The 17,653-nt window shown below is 51.5% G+C and overlaps 5 protein-coding genes across 5 annotated transcripts; 4 read left to right on the plus strand and 1 right to left on the minus strand.

Moving 5' to 3' along the window:
- Positions 1 to 422: 422 nt before the first annotated feature.
- Positions 423 to 893, plus strand: POX_f07976 (uncharacterized protein; the record flags this gene model as incomplete). The annotated part of the gene is made up of 1 exon (XM_050116761.1): positions 423 to 893. The coding sequence occupies one exon, from the start codon at positions 423 to 425 to the stop codon at positions 891 to 893; it is 471 nt and encodes a 156-aa protein (XP_049966900.1).
- A 5,455-nt stretch (positions 894 to 6,348) lies between these two features.
- On the plus strand, positions 6,349 to 7,040 carry POX_f07977 (uncharacterized protein; the record flags this gene model as incomplete). The annotated part of the gene is made up of 3 exons (XM_050116762.1): positions 6,349 to 6,382; positions 6,434 to 6,669; positions 6,741 to 7,040. 3 exons carry the CDS (start codon positions 6,349 to 6,351, stop codon positions 7,038 to 7,040), a joined length of 570 nt encoding a protein of 189 aa, XP_049966901.1.
- On the minus strand, positions 6,377 to 7,033 carry POX_f07978 (uncharacterized protein; the record flags this gene model as incomplete). The annotated part of the gene is made up of 2 exons (XM_050116763.1): positions 6,377 to 6,514; positions 6,953 to 7,033. The coding sequence occupies 2 exons, from the start codon at positions 7,031 to 7,033 to the stop codon at positions 6,377 to 6,379; spliced, it is 219 nt and encodes a 72-aa protein (XP_049966902.1).
- Positions 7,041 to 12,406: 5,366 nt separating the features above from the next.
- On the plus strand, positions 12,407 to 15,161 carry POX_f07979 (C2H2 finger domain transcription factor CON7; the record flags this gene model as incomplete). Its single annotated transcript, XM_050116764.1, has 5 exons — positions 12,407 to 12,440; positions 12,548 to 13,263; positions 13,628 to 13,808; positions 14,206 to 14,547; positions 14,944 to 15,161. The coding sequence occupies 5 exons, from the start codon at positions 12,407 to 12,409 to the stop codon at positions 15,159 to 15,161; spliced, it is 1,491 nt and encodes a 496-aa protein (XP_049966903.1).
- A 973-nt stretch (positions 15,162 to 16,134) lies between these two features.
- Positions 16,135 to 16,316, plus strand: POX_f07980 (uncharacterized protein; the record flags this gene model as incomplete). The annotated part of the gene is made up of 2 exons (XM_050116765.1): positions 16,135 to 16,160; positions 16,235 to 16,316. The coding sequence occupies 2 exons, from the start codon at positions 16,135 to 16,137 to the stop codon at positions 16,314 to 16,316; spliced, it is 108 nt and encodes a 35-aa protein (XP_049966904.1).
- Positions 16,317 to 17,653: the final 1,337 nt, after the last annotated feature.

The raw sequence follows: 17,653 nt of genomic DNA on the forward strand, positions 1-17,653 counted from the left end.
GGCTTGGTAAAACAGTTCTGAGGAATGGCATGTACTCGAGACGCAGCCATGATACTCGTGGAACTCGGTGATAGTCATCACTTTTCAAACCACACGTCCCCGTTGATAACGGTACTACCGATCTCACCAGAGCGAGGGGGGCGACCACCGACTGGCGACTGTACAGTCGAGACTCGGCACTACCGGAGAAGACTTTGTTTCTTTTTTGTTTTTGTTTTTCCCTTTGCTATTTCTTTTCCCCATCGAGTCTGGGACGCGACGTCAATCAGCATCTGTAGCGCCTACCAAGACCTGCACGTGCCTGCACCGGACGCTGCACATAATAACTGGGGCCCCAAGCATGATGCACGAGGGCAGGACTCTTGAGATCTTGGACTAATTCGGTCGATATCAATCAAAAAAAAAAAGCCACCATAGACACTATGAACAAGAATATTTTTCTTCCTTCTCCCGGTTCCAGACCGACTGACAAATGTCTCTCAAACACGGTGAATCCAGACTCTGGATTCACCTCACTGCGTGAGGACTTGCCCCCCTCCCCCGGAGATCCCGAAATCGTTTCATTCTTACCGTCACCTCGACGGGGTTCTGGAACCTGCAGCCAAGAAAGGAAGAAAGGAGGAGAGAGGGGAGGAAACGAGGGGGCCGCAATTCAGCTGGAGACATCTCGCAATCTGGAAATCTCCGCGGTCGCGTTGAACTCAGCCAACAAGTCGATAGCGATGGCCAACGATCCGAACCGAGGCATGTCTGTCACTCCTCGAGGCTTCTCTTCAGGGGGATATACCACGTTTGCCACAGAGCGGACGGCAGGCAGTCCTTTTCCCAGGGTGGTTTCAGCCATGAGGTTTATTGAGGCGATGCTGGTGCTGCTGACAATCGGAGACCTTTGATGGTGCGATCGGCGCGCACAGTATGTGTAATTGTTGGACTAATTGCATCGTCCATCTGCCCTCAGCCGATTGGAAACAACAAACACGAGAGGGATTGAGCATTAAAGCCTTCTCCCTTTTGAATTAATGATTCAATGATACCTCTATAGGCCAAGTCTGTCTCGGAATTGCAGCCCTTGACAAAAAAGGACGTAGTACGAGCAGGTACACACGTTGGACCCATGAATGGCGATTCTTACCCGTTTTTTCTTTTTCCCTTTTCTGGGGGAGGCTTTTCATTCCCTGTTTTTTCTTTTTGTTGTCGATTTCGCTTCGGTTCAGCTAAACGATTGGCTCAGATCATGTCATCCGTTCGATCGAAGCTCTTTCTCTCCCCTCCCCAATTCATTCCCGGCGGACGAGGCGTCAGGAAACAGAGGCGATCGTCCTTTGGTCAAAGGGGGAACAAGCATCTCATCGTCGATGTCGCGCGCCGAGAGCCAACATTGGGTCTTTACTCAATATAGCCTAACTCTACGCTCTTATCCTCTTTCCTGTTCGGTCGGGAATCAACCGTCTTGGAAGTCTTGGTGTCAACGTGATCTTGATTGGAGGTTCGTCCAGCGCCTAGGAGCTGGAAAACCATCACCTGAAAAGTCCGCAGTGTGGTGTCCAACATCGGGGGGGGGGGATCAGGGGAGGAACAATAGGCACCACATCGAGGCTCTGAAATCTCCCGTTGGACTAGAAGGGATGAGGTTTAGTCGTCGCAATGTTTGAGCTTATTCAAAGACAAGCTAACACGATCTGCCGAACTATGAGGCGGAGATGACTTACTGAGTCTGGCGTAGCAGGTAGGCGTAGTATTCCCCTTAGCTCGTAAGCTTTTTTTGTTGTTTTGGGAAGGGGGGGGGGGGGGGGGGGAGAGGCCGCACTGGCCATGGGGGCAAACGGGTCTCCCCCAAAGCCGCTAAAGGCCCGACAATCTTTCCCACTCACGCCCACGCCCCCGTTCAGGGTTTCATGAAGGGTAAAAAAACAATCGAGATTGCAGGTGTCTGGTGGTTGCTGCTGCTGCTTCGGCCGAAATGACAAACACGGGTAGGAGATGAAAGCAGACTAGCAGGACCGGTATATCCTGATCCTCACGAGAGCACGGGTCACCTCTTGAACATGCTCCGTCCGGTAGACCAGGGGGGACAACGCGATAATAACCGATCTGACTGATACAGTCGAGGGCTTCATGGAAGAGAGTAGAGAGGGCGCCTTCAGTGAGACTGGCACTGGAACGGCTGTCCATCCATACAACTGGCTCTAAACCCCATTCTGTGTAGCGGTGGCCCCCAGTGGAAATTGTGGACCTGTGCTTGGGATTGGGACGCGAACCTTGAGCATCCCCCATCCACTCTTATGATTAGCTTAGTCTCAACTGCCATCATATAGTATACGCAAAGTGGGCAAAACCGATCAGTGGCGGTGCGCGGCCATTTTCAGCGGCAAGAGTGCCGAGTTGAGAGCCTTGGGAGATGGAAGTATTCTTCTTTGACCTCTACTTTTTTTTCTTGTATCATTTTGACGGACTGCGAGGGCGAGGAAGAATCATCGGTCAAGACGTCCTGTGTAGAGCGAACCACCACATTTACATGACCGTACCCGATGATGGAAAATACGACTATAATACCGGTCGAACCCTGAAAACGCGCTCGCGTCTTTTTCCTTTTTTGCCTGCCCTGGGCTGGGGGATCGTCACTAGCAAAAGCTAGAGGATATCAGATCTGGACTGACTAATATAGTAGTCTGTGATCAGGTACCTCGGGTGGTAGGGTATTGTCCACGCCCGTCTACAAGGTATACTCGTCCTGCAGGACCGAGTTCATCGTGTCTGTCTTGTTCTTTGCTTATCCCCTACGCAGCTCGGCAGTTGGGTCAATGACCATCCGCCGCATACTGTCCTGTTATGCACACGGACTGTTCAGGTAATAGCAATACTAGGTTCTTGCCTCGGTAGTACCTTCATACCCTTAATGGTTTTTTCTTTTGCGGTCACCATCCTCCCCTCTCCCAAATCGATCAGGAAAAGAAATATTGAATCTCCATCGAGGAGGAGGGGGGGCAAGAAAGACAAAGATAAAAAAAAGATAAATCATACTGTACATTCACGGGAATACACCTCGCAAGTCCCACTCGATTCAACTGGTCCACCGGAACAGAGGCAGAAAGGCAAAGGCGGGACACGGTGATCATCTCAATATGACTTTTTCTCCGGAATACATCCGTGCCTCGACCAGTCCATATGGTGAGGGGGACACGTGCCTGCCGCATTCCCGTTGCGAAAAATGCATGAGGCAAGATTTTCCTCTCATTGATTTTTTTCCCTTTAATTCTTGAATTTTGAATTCTGGTTGTGGCCGTTTCTCTTGGGAATTGACTTTTTTTTCTTCTGGTATTCTTCCCCATACGGCACGAGTGCCAGCCTCTTTTCCTGTCGAAGTTGAAAGGATGGGGGGGAAGAAGAAGAACCTTGGGGGAGAAGAGGGAAGAGAAGATGGATGGGTACATGTGCATGTGCTCGTCAGAACAATAAGCTACAGCCGCGCAAAGCGCCTGGGATGGAGAGCTGGGAGCTACTGTTTGTCATTTGAAATTGCCCACATGTATGCCATGTGGCCGTTGTCCATTATGAGAGGACTCTGTGTGGTTTTGAATATATGATCGATTAAGCTCGACTTGCCGTTTTGAACCCCCCCCCAAAGAATCACCCTAGTAGATAAGATCGCCCAGAGTGTCAAAGGCTGTGTAGCTAGCTAGTTAGCTGGCGAGGTTGTACTAAGGTAGGAGCCTCTTCTTTTTTTTTTTTTTTTTTCTAGATTTTCCATCTCCTCACTCAAGGACACATACACACTATCTGTTCTTCCTGGGACTTCACGAGCGGGAAAACCCCCCTCCTCTCTCGCTCTGCCTTCCCAAGAAGGCCCAAATACAGAGAGGGGGCGGAAGAGACTACTCACCACATTATAGCACCTGGAGCAATACCCAGACCGTGGACGAATTTATCCTGGTTTTCCCATCCATGCCAAGCATCACGTTGGACGTCTGCCACTCGGCTGATTCGATCGCAATAACCGGCGCGGGCTCACAGGGGGCAGAAGGGGGAAAGGAAAGTGGAACCTTGGGACGTGGCGTGATTGCAGGCACTAGTAAGCCAGTGGAGCTGGGATACCTTCACTGGGATGTCGTGGACAGATTGGAGGTGACTGTTGGTACGGTACTGTTGCCGTTGTCCACTGACTTCCGGCACATCGACCAAAGTATTATGACAGTTGCGGTTTCTTTCAGAGACACCTCTACGATTTGAGAATTGCATACTCCGAGGAATCTCATGGAAAGAGGGACATACTCTCCTCAAAGGGGGCATGTTGGCAGGTCTCGTCTCACGTACGGGGATAGCAGCCGCACAACGGGCGGGTAGAGATCGATGACTCTAGAGTGGGGCAATCCAGCTGAACATTGGCAATCTTTCTCTCGGAGGATGGTCAATTCTTCAGGCACTGAACATCTGTGAGCATGAGTCGACCCGGTGATTGTTTCTGGTGTGGATGGAAAGCCCAATCACGGGATTTGACACCGGAAGAAGAGGAGAGGGGGCTGGTGTGCCATCTTCTATCCTGACGAGTCAATTATGTCAATCAGATCAGATCACTCGACAGTCGAGTCGTGTGTTTGTATCTCTTCATTGACACCATGAGATCACGTTGAATCACGCTTCTGGCGCGGTGAGGCGCAAATGTCTCACATCGCACTGATGGCCATACGCTGGGATGGATGGGTCTTCGGCCGGGACACCCAAGGGCGAGGCGAAGCTTGGCCGTTGGAAATTCAAGGTTGGGAGATTTGTCATGTACCGTACGCTAGGTTGAGATCGGACGAGAGAAAAAGAGGAAATCATCAAATCAAAATCAAAAAAAAAAAATTCAGAAATTCACGGTACCGCGGGATGTGGAGGCACACCGAATTCTCATTAGCGCTCCTCGCGTTACACCCGAACCTCACCCCCCTTCTCGTGGTTGAAACACCCGATCCACAGTTCACTCCCACCTCCCGGTCAATAATCGTGTAGGGAGACTCAGTGAGAAGGTTCTCTTGGTCAAAGTCTCATCCCGGACAAATGAAAACATTTGCAATCAATTCAGTCTTATCCTTACAGTACGGGATGTACAATGAGATTCAAACCAAGCGAGATTTTGATCGCGAGGAGGGGGGAAGAATAGAAGAATAGAACAAAAGCAAAAAAAGGAAACAAACTTCAGGAACCGAAACTTGGCACGGAGATCGGAGTTTGTGCTGTTGCACATGCGAGAGAAACTCACCTTGGCCAAGGTTGACTGGTACACCACCGAAGAGAAGCCCCTCCCCCTCTTCAAACCCAAACTCTGCAGAGCCATACCTGGTGTCGCTCAACCCTGGCCCTTCAAACTACGCCGTCTAGTCTTTCCTTGTATCTGTCAGACATGAGGCTCAAATTTTAGTGGCAGCCTCGATATTCATAGTGTCGTGTGTATAGAACTATAATGCGAGCCCCGGGGGTTAGTCTCGATGTAGGTGCACGGATTCCATACTGCCTTGCCGCGAGCGCTAGTTCAAAGACAAATTTGGTGGAATCCAGCAGGCCCTGCGACCTGCAAAGTACAGAACTCTCCAGATCACAGTCAATTTCCCTCCTTAGAAAAAAGCCTCATTCCACGTGCACCCCGGAGGTCCGCCAGAACCCCCGTGACGAGTGACGAGCCACGTCTCGTGTCCGACGGTTGCGCGAACGATTTTGATTCTCTAAGGTGATCCAGATTCAAGTCCATCAGCTATCAAGATTTCCAAAGACATCGTGTGAGATGCGGCAAAAAAAAAACCAAACAAAAGAAATGAAAGGAAAAGAGAGAGGGGGAAACAAGACACAAAAATTATGTACTGTATACAGTCCGATTCTGGTTGGCTCAATTCATGTCCTCACCAGCAGACGCGATGAGTTGTTGACCAATGTCGAGCATGCCGGGGAAATGAGATGTAAACCTTTTCTTTGGTCTTTTGTAACGACGATAAGCGTCTCGTGGGTCATGGACCTGAACAACGATGGAATCTACTCGTTTGAGAAATCAGAAATCCGCCAATTGCGATCGATAGCATGGCCACGGTAGAAGTCTCCCGATCGAGGACGGACGGGAGTCCAGAGCAAGTCCAGTCAACCCGAAGGGGGAAATGGGATACCTCACGGTCGGTCTCCCGGTTAAAACACTAGAGTGGAGCAATGTCGAATCTGTCGTTCTCGTGCCAGCAACCACCGGGTCTGACACCCGTTCCTGGCGGAACTCTCTGAATGTAGGAAATAGGGGATCCGGGGGGTGGGGGAGAAGAGGAAGAGAGAGGGTCAACACCGAAAGCTTCTTGGCGAAGGTCTCCTTTCGTGAGCGAGGGAAATTACGAGATGCTTCGTGGGGATCCCTCTGTTATCTCTACGCGTGCGTCCGCGGAGACGTCGAGAGGTTAGATCGGTACCGGAAAAATCGCAGGCGAACTTCAATCACGCCCGTCTCGTCGAGGAGACGATGGCGATCCATGGCGTCGAGAATCGCGCTCGAACCTCGACGGCTCTGATAAAGTCCGGGTCAGAGTATCCATTCCCGTGGTGCTTCGCTGTGAAATGACGCGGGCGGCGGGCGAACTAGCCTCCGATCACAGTGGGGCTTTGCACGGTGATGCTGTTGTGCTGGCGGTGATAGTTCAGCCCCACATGGATGCCATCAACGTATTTTCTGGGCAGTCCTGAGGACAAGAGTGAAGAGGCGCGTGTAGACAGTACCGTTTGGTACGTTTTAGAGGATAGTCCTCCAGTCCAGCTGCGTGCAATTCCCGCGTCTCGTCCACCCGGGGGCCAGCCCCGGGGTGATCTTCGATTACGCGACAGCCGACCATCGTGAGCTTCTCCATATCCTGATGGTGTTGACGGCTCCGCTCCTCTCAAGTCGGATGTTCCGTCGTGACGACCCATTGAACGAGGCTCGGGACGTTGACGGGGAGAATCTGCCTACTCCGGTTGAGCCAACCTGCATCGCGTGTTCGACGCGATGGGAGCCATCTTCAGTGGTCAGGTCCACGTCAACGTTCAGCATCACGTAGTATGACATAAACCTTAGCCCATACAAGAGACTCAGAAGCCTCTGGTGATGTGGAAGGCGTAGCAGCTCTTGGAAAATGTAAGAGGCAGTCAGGCACCACGACCAAGTCTGTCTTTAGTCCATAGAGACACACTCTCGAGTCTCGACACCACTTTTGTATCATCGTCGGATCCTTTCCATTGCCGATACTTGGGCTGAAGTCTGTGACAGCATCAGATTGAACGTGAATTCGGTAGGTCCACTCAGGTACAGGAGTCCAGGAAGTCCCTCTCGAACTGGAGAGGCGGATGAGGTCGCTGTACATCTCCCGCTATGGAGAACCCCGTCACATGTCATGTACTGATACAGTATGTACTTTTGACCTCTCTCCATCACCGGACCCGCGTTGTTTATCCTCCTATGAGAGGCGTGCGGATGTCTCTGGCCATTTCCCTCTTGCAAAAAAAAATCGAACCAACACCTCGGTCAGAGCCAACCAATATGGGGGGGTTGGCCATCGTCACTGTTCACGGCGTGACAAAGTGCACCGAAAAGCCTGATTCCAACCAGACAGATTCTTCAACTTTTGACACAATCTTGACGGACTCTGACGTTTACCCACCTCGTCTGCTGCCTGGGGGCATTCACACGTGACTCAACACGCCTATCACCATCTCGAGGCACGGACATGAAAATCATCTACCGACGGCCGTGGATCAGTTCCTTGTCCACTCTTGTTTTTTTTTTCCTGATTATTTCTGTTTTTCCACCAGACGAGGGGGGGGAAGTGTGATCATCTACTCTCCAGGCCCTCATACCCGGAACAGAAGGTACCGGCTGCACCCGCCCTGGTTCTCACGATTGCTCCAGCAGACTTTACCGCTAAGCCCAAAAAGACCCAAGATCCAGGCAGCGGTGGAGGTGACTCCACCGCCGTGCCCGCTGATTGAATTTCCTCCCCTCTGCTGCGGTAGGCCTGGTCCTTCGACCTTTTCCCATTTGGCCCTGGTCTTCCCGAGATTCCCATCCATTCGTGATGGCGACCGTCCCCTTCGCTCCTCCCCGCTTGCACTAGTGTCTCTTCCGGTGTAGCTCGGGGGCTATCTCGGTGTCCACTGCTGGATTCCACCCTATCCACTCTGTCCACCATCCCGCGGGCCCCAAATTCAATTCACTCCCGGATCGTCGTTGGTTCGATATCTCCGCCGGGATCAGGTGCGTCGGAGCTAGTCCTGATTAGGACTCGCTTCCACCGCGTCCCATCCTGTCTCTCCACCACCATCACCACCTCACCTTCGTTCCTCGCGCTCTCTTCTCCATCCTCCTCTGCTCCCCATCGACGCTTATTGGTTCTGGCCCTCTCCAGGACTCTCCTCTTCCATTGATCCACCGGCACTCGCTGCTAGTTTGCTCCATCCCAGTCTCTCATTTCTTTCTGTCCTCTCCTCCTCCCAAATAACATGTAACAAAGAGGGGTTTATGGAAAGAAAAAAAAAAAAAAAGGGAACTGAAAAAAAACCCCATCCATTGGTACCTCCTTCCCACCCGCGACACCCTCCATTGCTCAATGACTACCTCCTCCACACACCCTCCCTTCTCATTCTCCCGTGCGCTCCCATCGCCTCTCTTGACCATCGCCTTGGTATCCACGGGAGGGGTGGAGGGAGGAGGGGGAGAAGGAGGCTACTAGACGCTTGGTTCACCCATCGTCCGCCCAGAGACGCGTCTAATGTGCGGGTAGACTAGTTCAAGATGAGCACCAGAGGCTAAACCTAACGGGAACTGATCGAAAAACGGTGGACTCAATGACTGGATGGTTCAAACCAGTCCCCAAGACCGAGTCCCAAGTAGTGACATGTCTTGGAACGGAGACTAAGGTGCCTGGGACTATGCTTAATCTCATCCATAGGCCCAAGCTTGTCCGCCCCGGTCCATCTCGTCCCTCTCTTGCTCTCTTCCTCTCTCCGGCTCTCTCGTTGGCTCTTTGTAGTCTAGTCGTTGATACTGACAGAGCTGCTTGGACCATCTTGCCCACTTTTCATCCTCTCTAATCTATTCATCGGTATTGCGTGCTGTCTGGATTGTCTAGGTATAGTTATTGCGCCGAGACGGAAAATCTCCGAAAGTCAGGATATGCATGGCCCTGCATCTCCGTGCACCTGACTGGATCAGCGTATCGATTGACTTGACCTATTTGATCACATCCAATGAATGACTATTGCTTTTTTACCACACTTGCCCCGGCATATGTTAGCGACCAAAAGTAAAGCTCCATGATTTTTTATGCATCGACATGAGAAGCATCACCACCCAAGAGAAGAAGAAAAAAAAAAAGTCCCTCCCTGGGGCTCTGGGCTATCAAAAACCGATTTTGATTCAGATCGATACGCATCGGTTATTTTTTTTCTTCGCTCTCTTTCTCTCGATTCGTGCTTTTCTTCTTGCCGTCATGGGGGCCAGGGTCAACTACGGTACACATCATTGCAGCCATCACAGATCAGGGCTTCCGCCGGACGACGAAAGAAGAGGCCAGCGGGGAACACGGGAGGGGGAGCCAAGGAGGGGCGTCCAATCCGTCCCCCTTATCCAGGGTCACTGGCAACGTCTTTCTCGGAGAGGTGGGTGGGAAAGGGAAATGGTCCGATGGTGGGAATCGGCGGGGATAGATAGCGGATTTTCATTCGCATCACATTGTGGGAGATACCAATCTCTTGGTGGGAGCTGTAATGTGTGCAAATCCCGATCGATCAGAGAGATGTGTGCCAATGAGATTGAGCGAGGGGGTGAAATCTGGGCCCTCGAGTTTCCAGGAGCCATGAGCAGGAAGGATATCCACACTGTGTAGTTTATCCAGTGTGCGTGATGGTACCACTGCAGGGTATTTCTGGTGGTTTAATCAAGGCCCCAGCCCTGAGAAGGAAGATCATGATCATGTACAGCAACATAATGGTTTGGATGAAGTACTGGACATGGACCGGACGGTGGCCGTCCTGCCCCAAGTATGATTCAGTACTAGACGCATTCCATTCCCCTCAGATGATGCTTGATTCATGCAGAGGTTGGAATCATCTATGAATCGCCTCATTCACTCTTGCACCCCTCCCTTCCTCTCCCAGAGTCAATCATCGATCATGGTGTCCATATGTCCACGGTTTTAGAAGCTTGTATAGGGGAGCACATATTCATCTGGAATATGCCAACGATGGCCATCCTTTTTGGGACCATCAGCTGTGCGGGCGGCTCGACTTTTGCGCCCGGGATACGCTCCGTCGCGCATCAGAGATGATGCCGTCCCTGTGGCGGAGGATCCAAATAGGTGGACAATCCTCAGGCATTAATCCCAGAGACCAGGAAACGCCTTGCGATGCGCTGTCGCAACCCAATATGGACAGAACCCTACCGCGTCGATCTCTCTCGATACTCAGCTTGTCACCTCAAATGGGTGCAAAGACGCGATCTCGTCTGTGAGTCGGCAACGCCTATACCGGTGCGACAGGATATTAAATCACGGGGAAAGTTGATCATCCTGGGAAGCAATCTGTGCCCAGAGATCAGAGAGAGCATGGCCATTGAACCGCGATTCTTCATCATATCTTCATCCGAATGAGAGGGAATTTATCGGAAATACCTATTTTCAATCGCAGTCAATAATAATCTACCACAATCAAATAAATCGTAAAATTTTAAGGGGGAAGAGGAGAGACAAGCAGTCCGGAGCGAAAAAAAAAAGAAAAGAAAAAAAAAAGTCAAAATTACCTGCTCCACCAGATTCCCCACCATATCCTCGGATCTCACGAGCAACGAGAGACGCTGGTCCTGCCGAAGAGTTGACCTGCGGTGACTCTCCGTCTCGTACAAAGGCCCTGCGGCATCCGTGACGCTCTTAGAGTTCTCAAGTAACTACAATCCCATCTCTTTGTGCATGGTTCTCGTGGATTCTGTTTCATTGTGAAATACCCAGATCGGTTTGCATCGCACGGTTGTCCACCCTGACTGCAGGCTGCTCCTCTACACACACGCTTCCTTGCCCGACTCGGTTGACCGAGACGCTTCAAGCGATATCCATCTCTTGCATTGCAGTCCCGCTTTAGTCTACCCTGGACCAGGGACAAGAGTCCGATCCTTATCGCGACCTGGAATTGCCCCCGTTCACTCACGGCCATCGTGATATACCACCACTTCCATCCACGCCTCTTGCCCTGGATCGTGGGAGGAAGAGATTAAGTTTGCTTCCATCCCCCTGACCGCTCCAATCCCATCTCTCTTCGTGACCTGGTGCCGGGCCCCGAGTTTAGATCCTGCAAGCCGTTTGTTTCGACCTACTGGGAAATTGGAACGAACTACTACTAAACCCTCGTCCTCCATCCCGCCCTCCACGCGCTTGGATATCGCGTCAATCGCCCCGACGCAAGCCAGATCTCCACCGCGACGCCAGTCTGGACGACCGTAGGTGACGGCGACCTTTCAGCATAGAGTGCTTTCATCAGCCAGGTCAGTCTCCTTAGCAAAGATTCCTCCCAGTCCCCTCTGTGTTGGTTCTTCATCCCATCGCCATCTGCCGAGTACCGTCGGAGGATACACTCTTCTGGCGAGGTACAGCGGAAGCCAGGCAAGCCACGATTGCGAACGTGGCGAGTCTGGCTCTTTCGTTGGTCCCTTGCGTGCAACGTGCCCGACTTGTCACTTGTTGTTCCTCGTTGCGCATGTGCTCTTTTGGGCTTAGGGGGGAGAGAGACCGAAGCGGAGAATGGAAAAAGGAGGAAATCCCAAAATGCCAAAATCCTAAAATGAACCCAAAGAGGAATTCACTTTTTAGGGGGCAAGGCCAAAAAAAAATAAAGGGAAAAAAAAGGGAAAAAAAGGCAGTTTGACCGGATCGCTGGTTGGCTGTCTCGTGGTTCTCGACTGGAGAGTCGATTTCCCTCTTTTGACTCTTTTTGTCTAGCCGACCCCCTCTTCTTCCCACACCCCCACCGCGTGCTCTATACACCCCCCCCCCCATTCACTCTCCTTATTATTTCCCGTGCTGACTCTTCCGTCCAACGCGTCTGCAGCCTCGAAAGCAAAACAACATCGAATCGTGAAAAAAGGATAAAAAAAATCAGAAAGAGAGAAGAAAAATTGGAAAAACAACCCCCAGAAAAGAAACACACAGCGCAAGAAAGAGAGTGTATGTGTGTGTGAAGGAGTGAAGAGAAGTGACAAGAAGAGATCATCGATTTTTATTTCTTCTTTCAAACTCCCCTCTTGCAACCGCCAATTCTTTTTTTCTTTTTTTTCTTTTTTCTCCCTTTTCTCCTCCCCCTCCTCCTCCTTCTCGCTCCCAATTAGGATCGGAACGCATCAGGAAAACCTTTTTCTGCGCCGCGCCGCATCCCCGACTTTTATATGGACCGACCCACCGCCGAGTACGCACAGTCAGGTTCGCACGACCCCCATTCAGTCATTCCCGTCTTTCCAGTCATTCAGTGCAGTTTTTGTCTCTTGAAGTCTCTCCCAGGTCTAATCATCGTGAACTGGATTATATAGACCCGACTTCCGTCACTACTGCCGCGGCTCCTCATTACCCTCACCCGCCGCAATCTGAAGGACGCCCAAACCCGCAGTACTCCCACACGCCGCAGCCCGAGGCCCGGCCCGCGAACATTTCCTCGTCCAACACCCCCCAACCCGAGTACGGACTGAACCCACCGCCTGCTCGTTCGCCCGCATACCACCAGGATTACCTCCCGCGCCCGCCATCTTTTGCTCCCAACTCTCAACCCGGTGGTGCGCCCGGTATGGCTCAAGCAACAAGTCCGTTCCAGCCCACTCCCTCTGCCATCACCACCTCTTCTGCTTCTCCTGTACCCATGACTTCTTCTCATTCTGTTGCTCCCGGCTCGCTTCCGGCGTCCGACTCGATCGCGACGCCGCGCAGTCCTGACCCGGAACCCGAAGCTACTCTTGCCTCGTTGCCCGCCTCCCACAACTTCACCTCTGACGCGCCTATCCCTCTAGATCCCTCGCTGCCGGCCAACAGCCCGACTTATCCCCCTCCTTACTCCCCCTATCAGCCACAGGGACACGAGATGGCGCAGTATCAGGGGCACCCTCCTCCTCCGCATCAGATGTACGCGCGCCCGGACTGGGGACACGGCTATGGACAGCAGCATCACGGTCTGCCGGGGCCCTATGCCTCCCCCGCGGCCACCACGGTTAGTTCTCCTTCCTCTGTGGCGACCGGAGGGTCGCGCACCGGTCAGGTATGTTTTTGGTGATCTTCTCCCGGGGAGAAGAGAATTTTTTTGTCTTGCTCTTTTGGGGCGGAGGGAGGACCTCTCTGTTTTTTCAGACGACGTTCTCCGCCTCTTTGAATGTTCCGTTTTCTTGCGATGTTGAGACGCGTGCCAGGATTCAACCTTTGGGATCGCTTCTGGTCATCACTCTGCTCTCTCTGTTCTCTTTCTCTCTCTCTCTCTCTCTCTCTCTCTCTCTCTCTCTCTCTCTCTCTCTCTCTCTCTCTCCACCCCCGGGAATCGTCAAAAACTTGCGCTGGTTCATTGGACTCTTTGCTTTCATCGGAATCGGTCATGCTAATTTTTCTCCCTCGTGTGCCCCTTATGACAGGTCTACTCCTTCGTCCCCATCCCGGGAGCTCAGCAACACAAGCGGCCCCGTCGTCGATACGAGGAGATTGAGCGGATGTACAAGTGTGGATGGAACGGTTGTGAGAAGGCATATGGTACCTTGAACCATCTGAATGCTCATGTGACGATGCAGTCTCACGGTGCCAAGAGAACCCCTGAAGGTGAGTTCTGCGCTCCTGCCCGATTGTTCTTTTGCCCTTTCCCCTTTCCCCTCGTCCCCATACTCGCGGCGGTCCTCTCGTGATGAGCTTTTCTGGGACGATCTTCAAACGTTCTGTCGCAAATTGCTCTATCGGGTTAGCGCCGGCAGCTACTCGCGCTAGTGAGTTACACTAGATTTCGCGGGGCCGCAGTAGTGTGGCCGATGGCGTGGAGGTTAAGTTTGGCAAAGCTTGCCGTGCCCATCCCTTCCGCCGCACTAGCCGGATGCGCCGCACCTGCACCAACCCTCATCATCGTCGCCTCTCCCCCAGGCCATCCTTCTCCACCTGCATGATGTCCTCTGTCTTGATACTCCTTGTCCATTGTGTACTGACTTGAGCTGTCTCCCCGCTACAGAGTTCAAGGAGATCCGCAAGGAATGGAAGGCCCGTAAGAAGGAGGAAGAGTCCCAACGCAAGGCCGCGGAAGAACGGGAACGAGCTGCTGCCCAAGCAGCCCAGGCCGGCCAGGTGGACGCTCCTGGCTCCTCTGACCCATCACAGGGTGGCCCTCCCTCCGCGTACGGCAACGGTGTCCGTCCTCAACTGCCTCCCATCGGCTACCAGCCCGCCGACGGTCAAGTCCAAAGCCAGTATGGGGGCCCCAGCAACGGAATGGTTTACCAGAGTAACGGACAGATGGGATACCCTCCCAACTATCCTCACTCTCCATACCAGAGCGGCCCTGTATACCAGCAACGTGAGTAAAATAAAAGCACACACACACATACCAAACGAAACAAAAGAGCACGTCAGCGATGACCATTGTCGCTTCCGCCGCCATTCGACCGGATCTTTTCTCCCTCGATTATACATCGTTCGATGGGAGTTGATCCTCCCATCGGTCACATCATGATACCATTATCCATCCACTCAATGACTTTTTTTACCCCGAAACCCGATTGGCTGATCCCTCTTCGCTACGGCCCTTTTAGAAACGTTCTCGCATTAAGTCTCCTATTTCCCTCTTGAGAGACGTGAACTTTTCAGCCATGCCTTGATGTCTATTCCTCCCATCGATGCGGGACTAAGTTCCTGCATCTCGCTTGCTCTGGCTATTGTGTGGCTTTCTCGATTTTCTTTTTTTTTTGATCAGTCCCGGACTTCTTCGAACTGTACTTTGCAATCGCTGCCCTGCTCTGTATTCTGAACCACGATATCCCATTGTCTGACCTGCGTCACCTGCGTCACCTTGTCACCGGATTCGCCTCCATCCCCTCCCGGTTTTGCCCTTGCTCTGGATATCACTCATCCTGTGATCTGCTGTCCATTGCCCTCGACATCTTTGATACCATCTTCTTGCAGGCCTTCTAATCTTTTTGTCACCCTGGTCGATGAATGAGTCTCATTTGTTTTGTTCTCCCGTCTTTGCTCTTCTTTGATTCGATATTCAAACTCCACCCCGCCCAACATTGCTGGTCTGTATACTCGTGACGATCCTGTTCCCTCATGTATTAGATTTATGAGCGATGGCCTCCTTTTTTTCTCTCTCTCTCTCTCTTTCCAAGAGGAAGGGAATTTCTAGAGCAGAAATTCCACTTTTCCTTCACTGGTGATATTTGATTGAATCAATCTCTGTCCCTCCTTGGTCGTGGTGTTTGATCGTTTGTAGTAACATGAATAGACCAACCGGGGGTTACCCACAGTCCAGGCGCCGAGTCCCACATCAATACCAGTTCTGTTATGTAGACCTCGAGGGTCGGAAGAGACGAATGCATGCACAATCTAGGACTCTACCACTGGTCTTGTACAGGCTTTGCTATCAAATACGCCCTGCTCTTCGCTTAAGATGGCCCGGCACCGCGTTGGCAAGTGGGCAGGGGTGCTGGGGACCGGGAGAGGTTGATAAGCATGGCTCGATGTGGGGTATCGAATGGACCCGGCGCTTTGTATTCACTTTTATTCCCCTTCTCATCCATTCACCCTTTTTCTCTTTCCCTCCCCTTCCTTGAACGAGTAACCTTGGCAGTCACAAAGTACATTTTGTATTTCCGATAGTGAAGACCAGTAGCGCAGGTATATAAACATGCTACTACTGTATCTGGAAGATTCACCGCGTGTTCCGACGCAACAAATCAACCATGTACCCAAATACCTCGATCGCCTTGGAAAATACCGACTAGCAGTCCAACAGTCAGAGTTTAAAACCGAGATGGTGCGGAAGATACAAGATACATACGAGGTCTGACGGGAGAACTCTGGATTCGGCAAGGTATTCCATTTCCATTGGGGGAGAGACTGCCGTGTACTGGTACTGTTCCATAAGTACTGAGCATAAACAGTAGCCATGTACCGTATTGGACATGCTGCATTGTATGTATGAGCATGTGATACCAGCAGAAAATTTACGAAATTCTAAACATGTCTGGTCTTTTTGTTTTTCTCAGGTTCCCAGTTTTCCCGGTTAACTGGGCCTGTGGCTTGGGTCTAGCGCTCGAGGGGGGAGAACAGGGGAAGGGGAGATTTTGAATCAACTCATATCTGAATGTGAAATGTTTGGCTTGGTAAAAGAGGGTACGGACGGGAAAGGTTGTCTTATGCTGAGAAAGCGCAGTTATGACTTATGTAGGTCTGAGGTTTGGGTGATTCAATAAAAGGTCCGATTCTCTTTTCAATGGAAATGATAAGTATACGAAAGGAGGTAGGTCGATGTGTAGGTGTGGGTAGTACTTGAACAGCTTACGATTAAACTCGGCTGCCAGGGCCCGGCAGGAGGTCTGGAATCATGTGGGGAGGGTTCGGGCTCGATTCAAGGATGCGATGTACGGACTTGAGCTTGTGTAGATGCATGTAGTTGCGAATCTTAACAATTGAGGACAGTCGGCTCACGGCCATGCTTCATCGCATATGAAAATTTGTTTTGATTTGGGGTTGTTTTAGATTGAAGCGGAGCTCAAGTTTGGCGATGCAGTGTCTGCAAGAGTCGTGTGAAATGGCAATGAGAATCAAAATGTGAATGTATGGAACTTGCTTGGCTGGTCATATCATTGGTGTGGCTTGGTCTTTCGATTTAAGTGGGTAAAGATCTTGAGATTGGAGATATGTCTCGATTCAAGGCTTTGAGTAGTACTATGTATTAGCAGGGTCCTAGATACGCAGCGATTACTACTTATTCTTGGGTGTCAGGGGAAGTACTGTAGTTTGTCTCTAGTATATATGAAGTGATTTCTGCGCTCTCTGCTACATCCAGCGTCTTGTGATATCCCACGTGTAACTCGAGTAAATGACAATGGCAGTATCTTACCGCCAATGGACGATAGATCATCAAGTGAAATAAAAGCGGTATGTATGAGATGTTCGAAGTGCAATCGTCTGCTATTGTATAGGACTGACGTACATGTCAAATCGTTGGCACTAGAGACTGGAAAAGGGGGAAACCCGCACGAGCTCTGCAGAATTCATATGGCTACCCCCATCGTATGCGATTCCCAGGCCAGGTAATTTAGGTATTGTAGCCCCCACTGTATGCGTCGCGCGCTGCGCAGGATGCAAGGCCCTTAGTCCTGAAGCTAAGGCCGATTTGATCTGAAACCGGAAGTGACGGCGTACCCAGGCTCACGTCCTCGGGAATTTAGTGTGAAGTGTAATTTGATCTTAGCGCAGGACGGGACATGCGGTACTACATACATGGTGCATATGTACAACACGGACGGTTTGCCACTGCATTCGGGAAGTATGTGGCAGCCTGTCAGGTACCCATGATGGGGAGGCTCCTTAGCTTCCCGTCACAAGACCGGGGGGCACCTGTCAAGAGTGCGAACTGGAGTGTGTTCTGGCCGGCCCGCAGATCCCACTGGAGCGCCAAG

This window comes from Penicillium oxalicum, chromosome VI (assembly GCF_001723175.1).
Source record: "Penicillium oxalicum strain HP7-1 chromosome VI, whole genome shotgun sequence".
NCBI classification, from domain to species: Eukaryota; Fungi; Ascomycota; class Eurotiomycetes; order Eurotiales; family Aspergillaceae; genus Penicillium; species Penicillium oxalicum.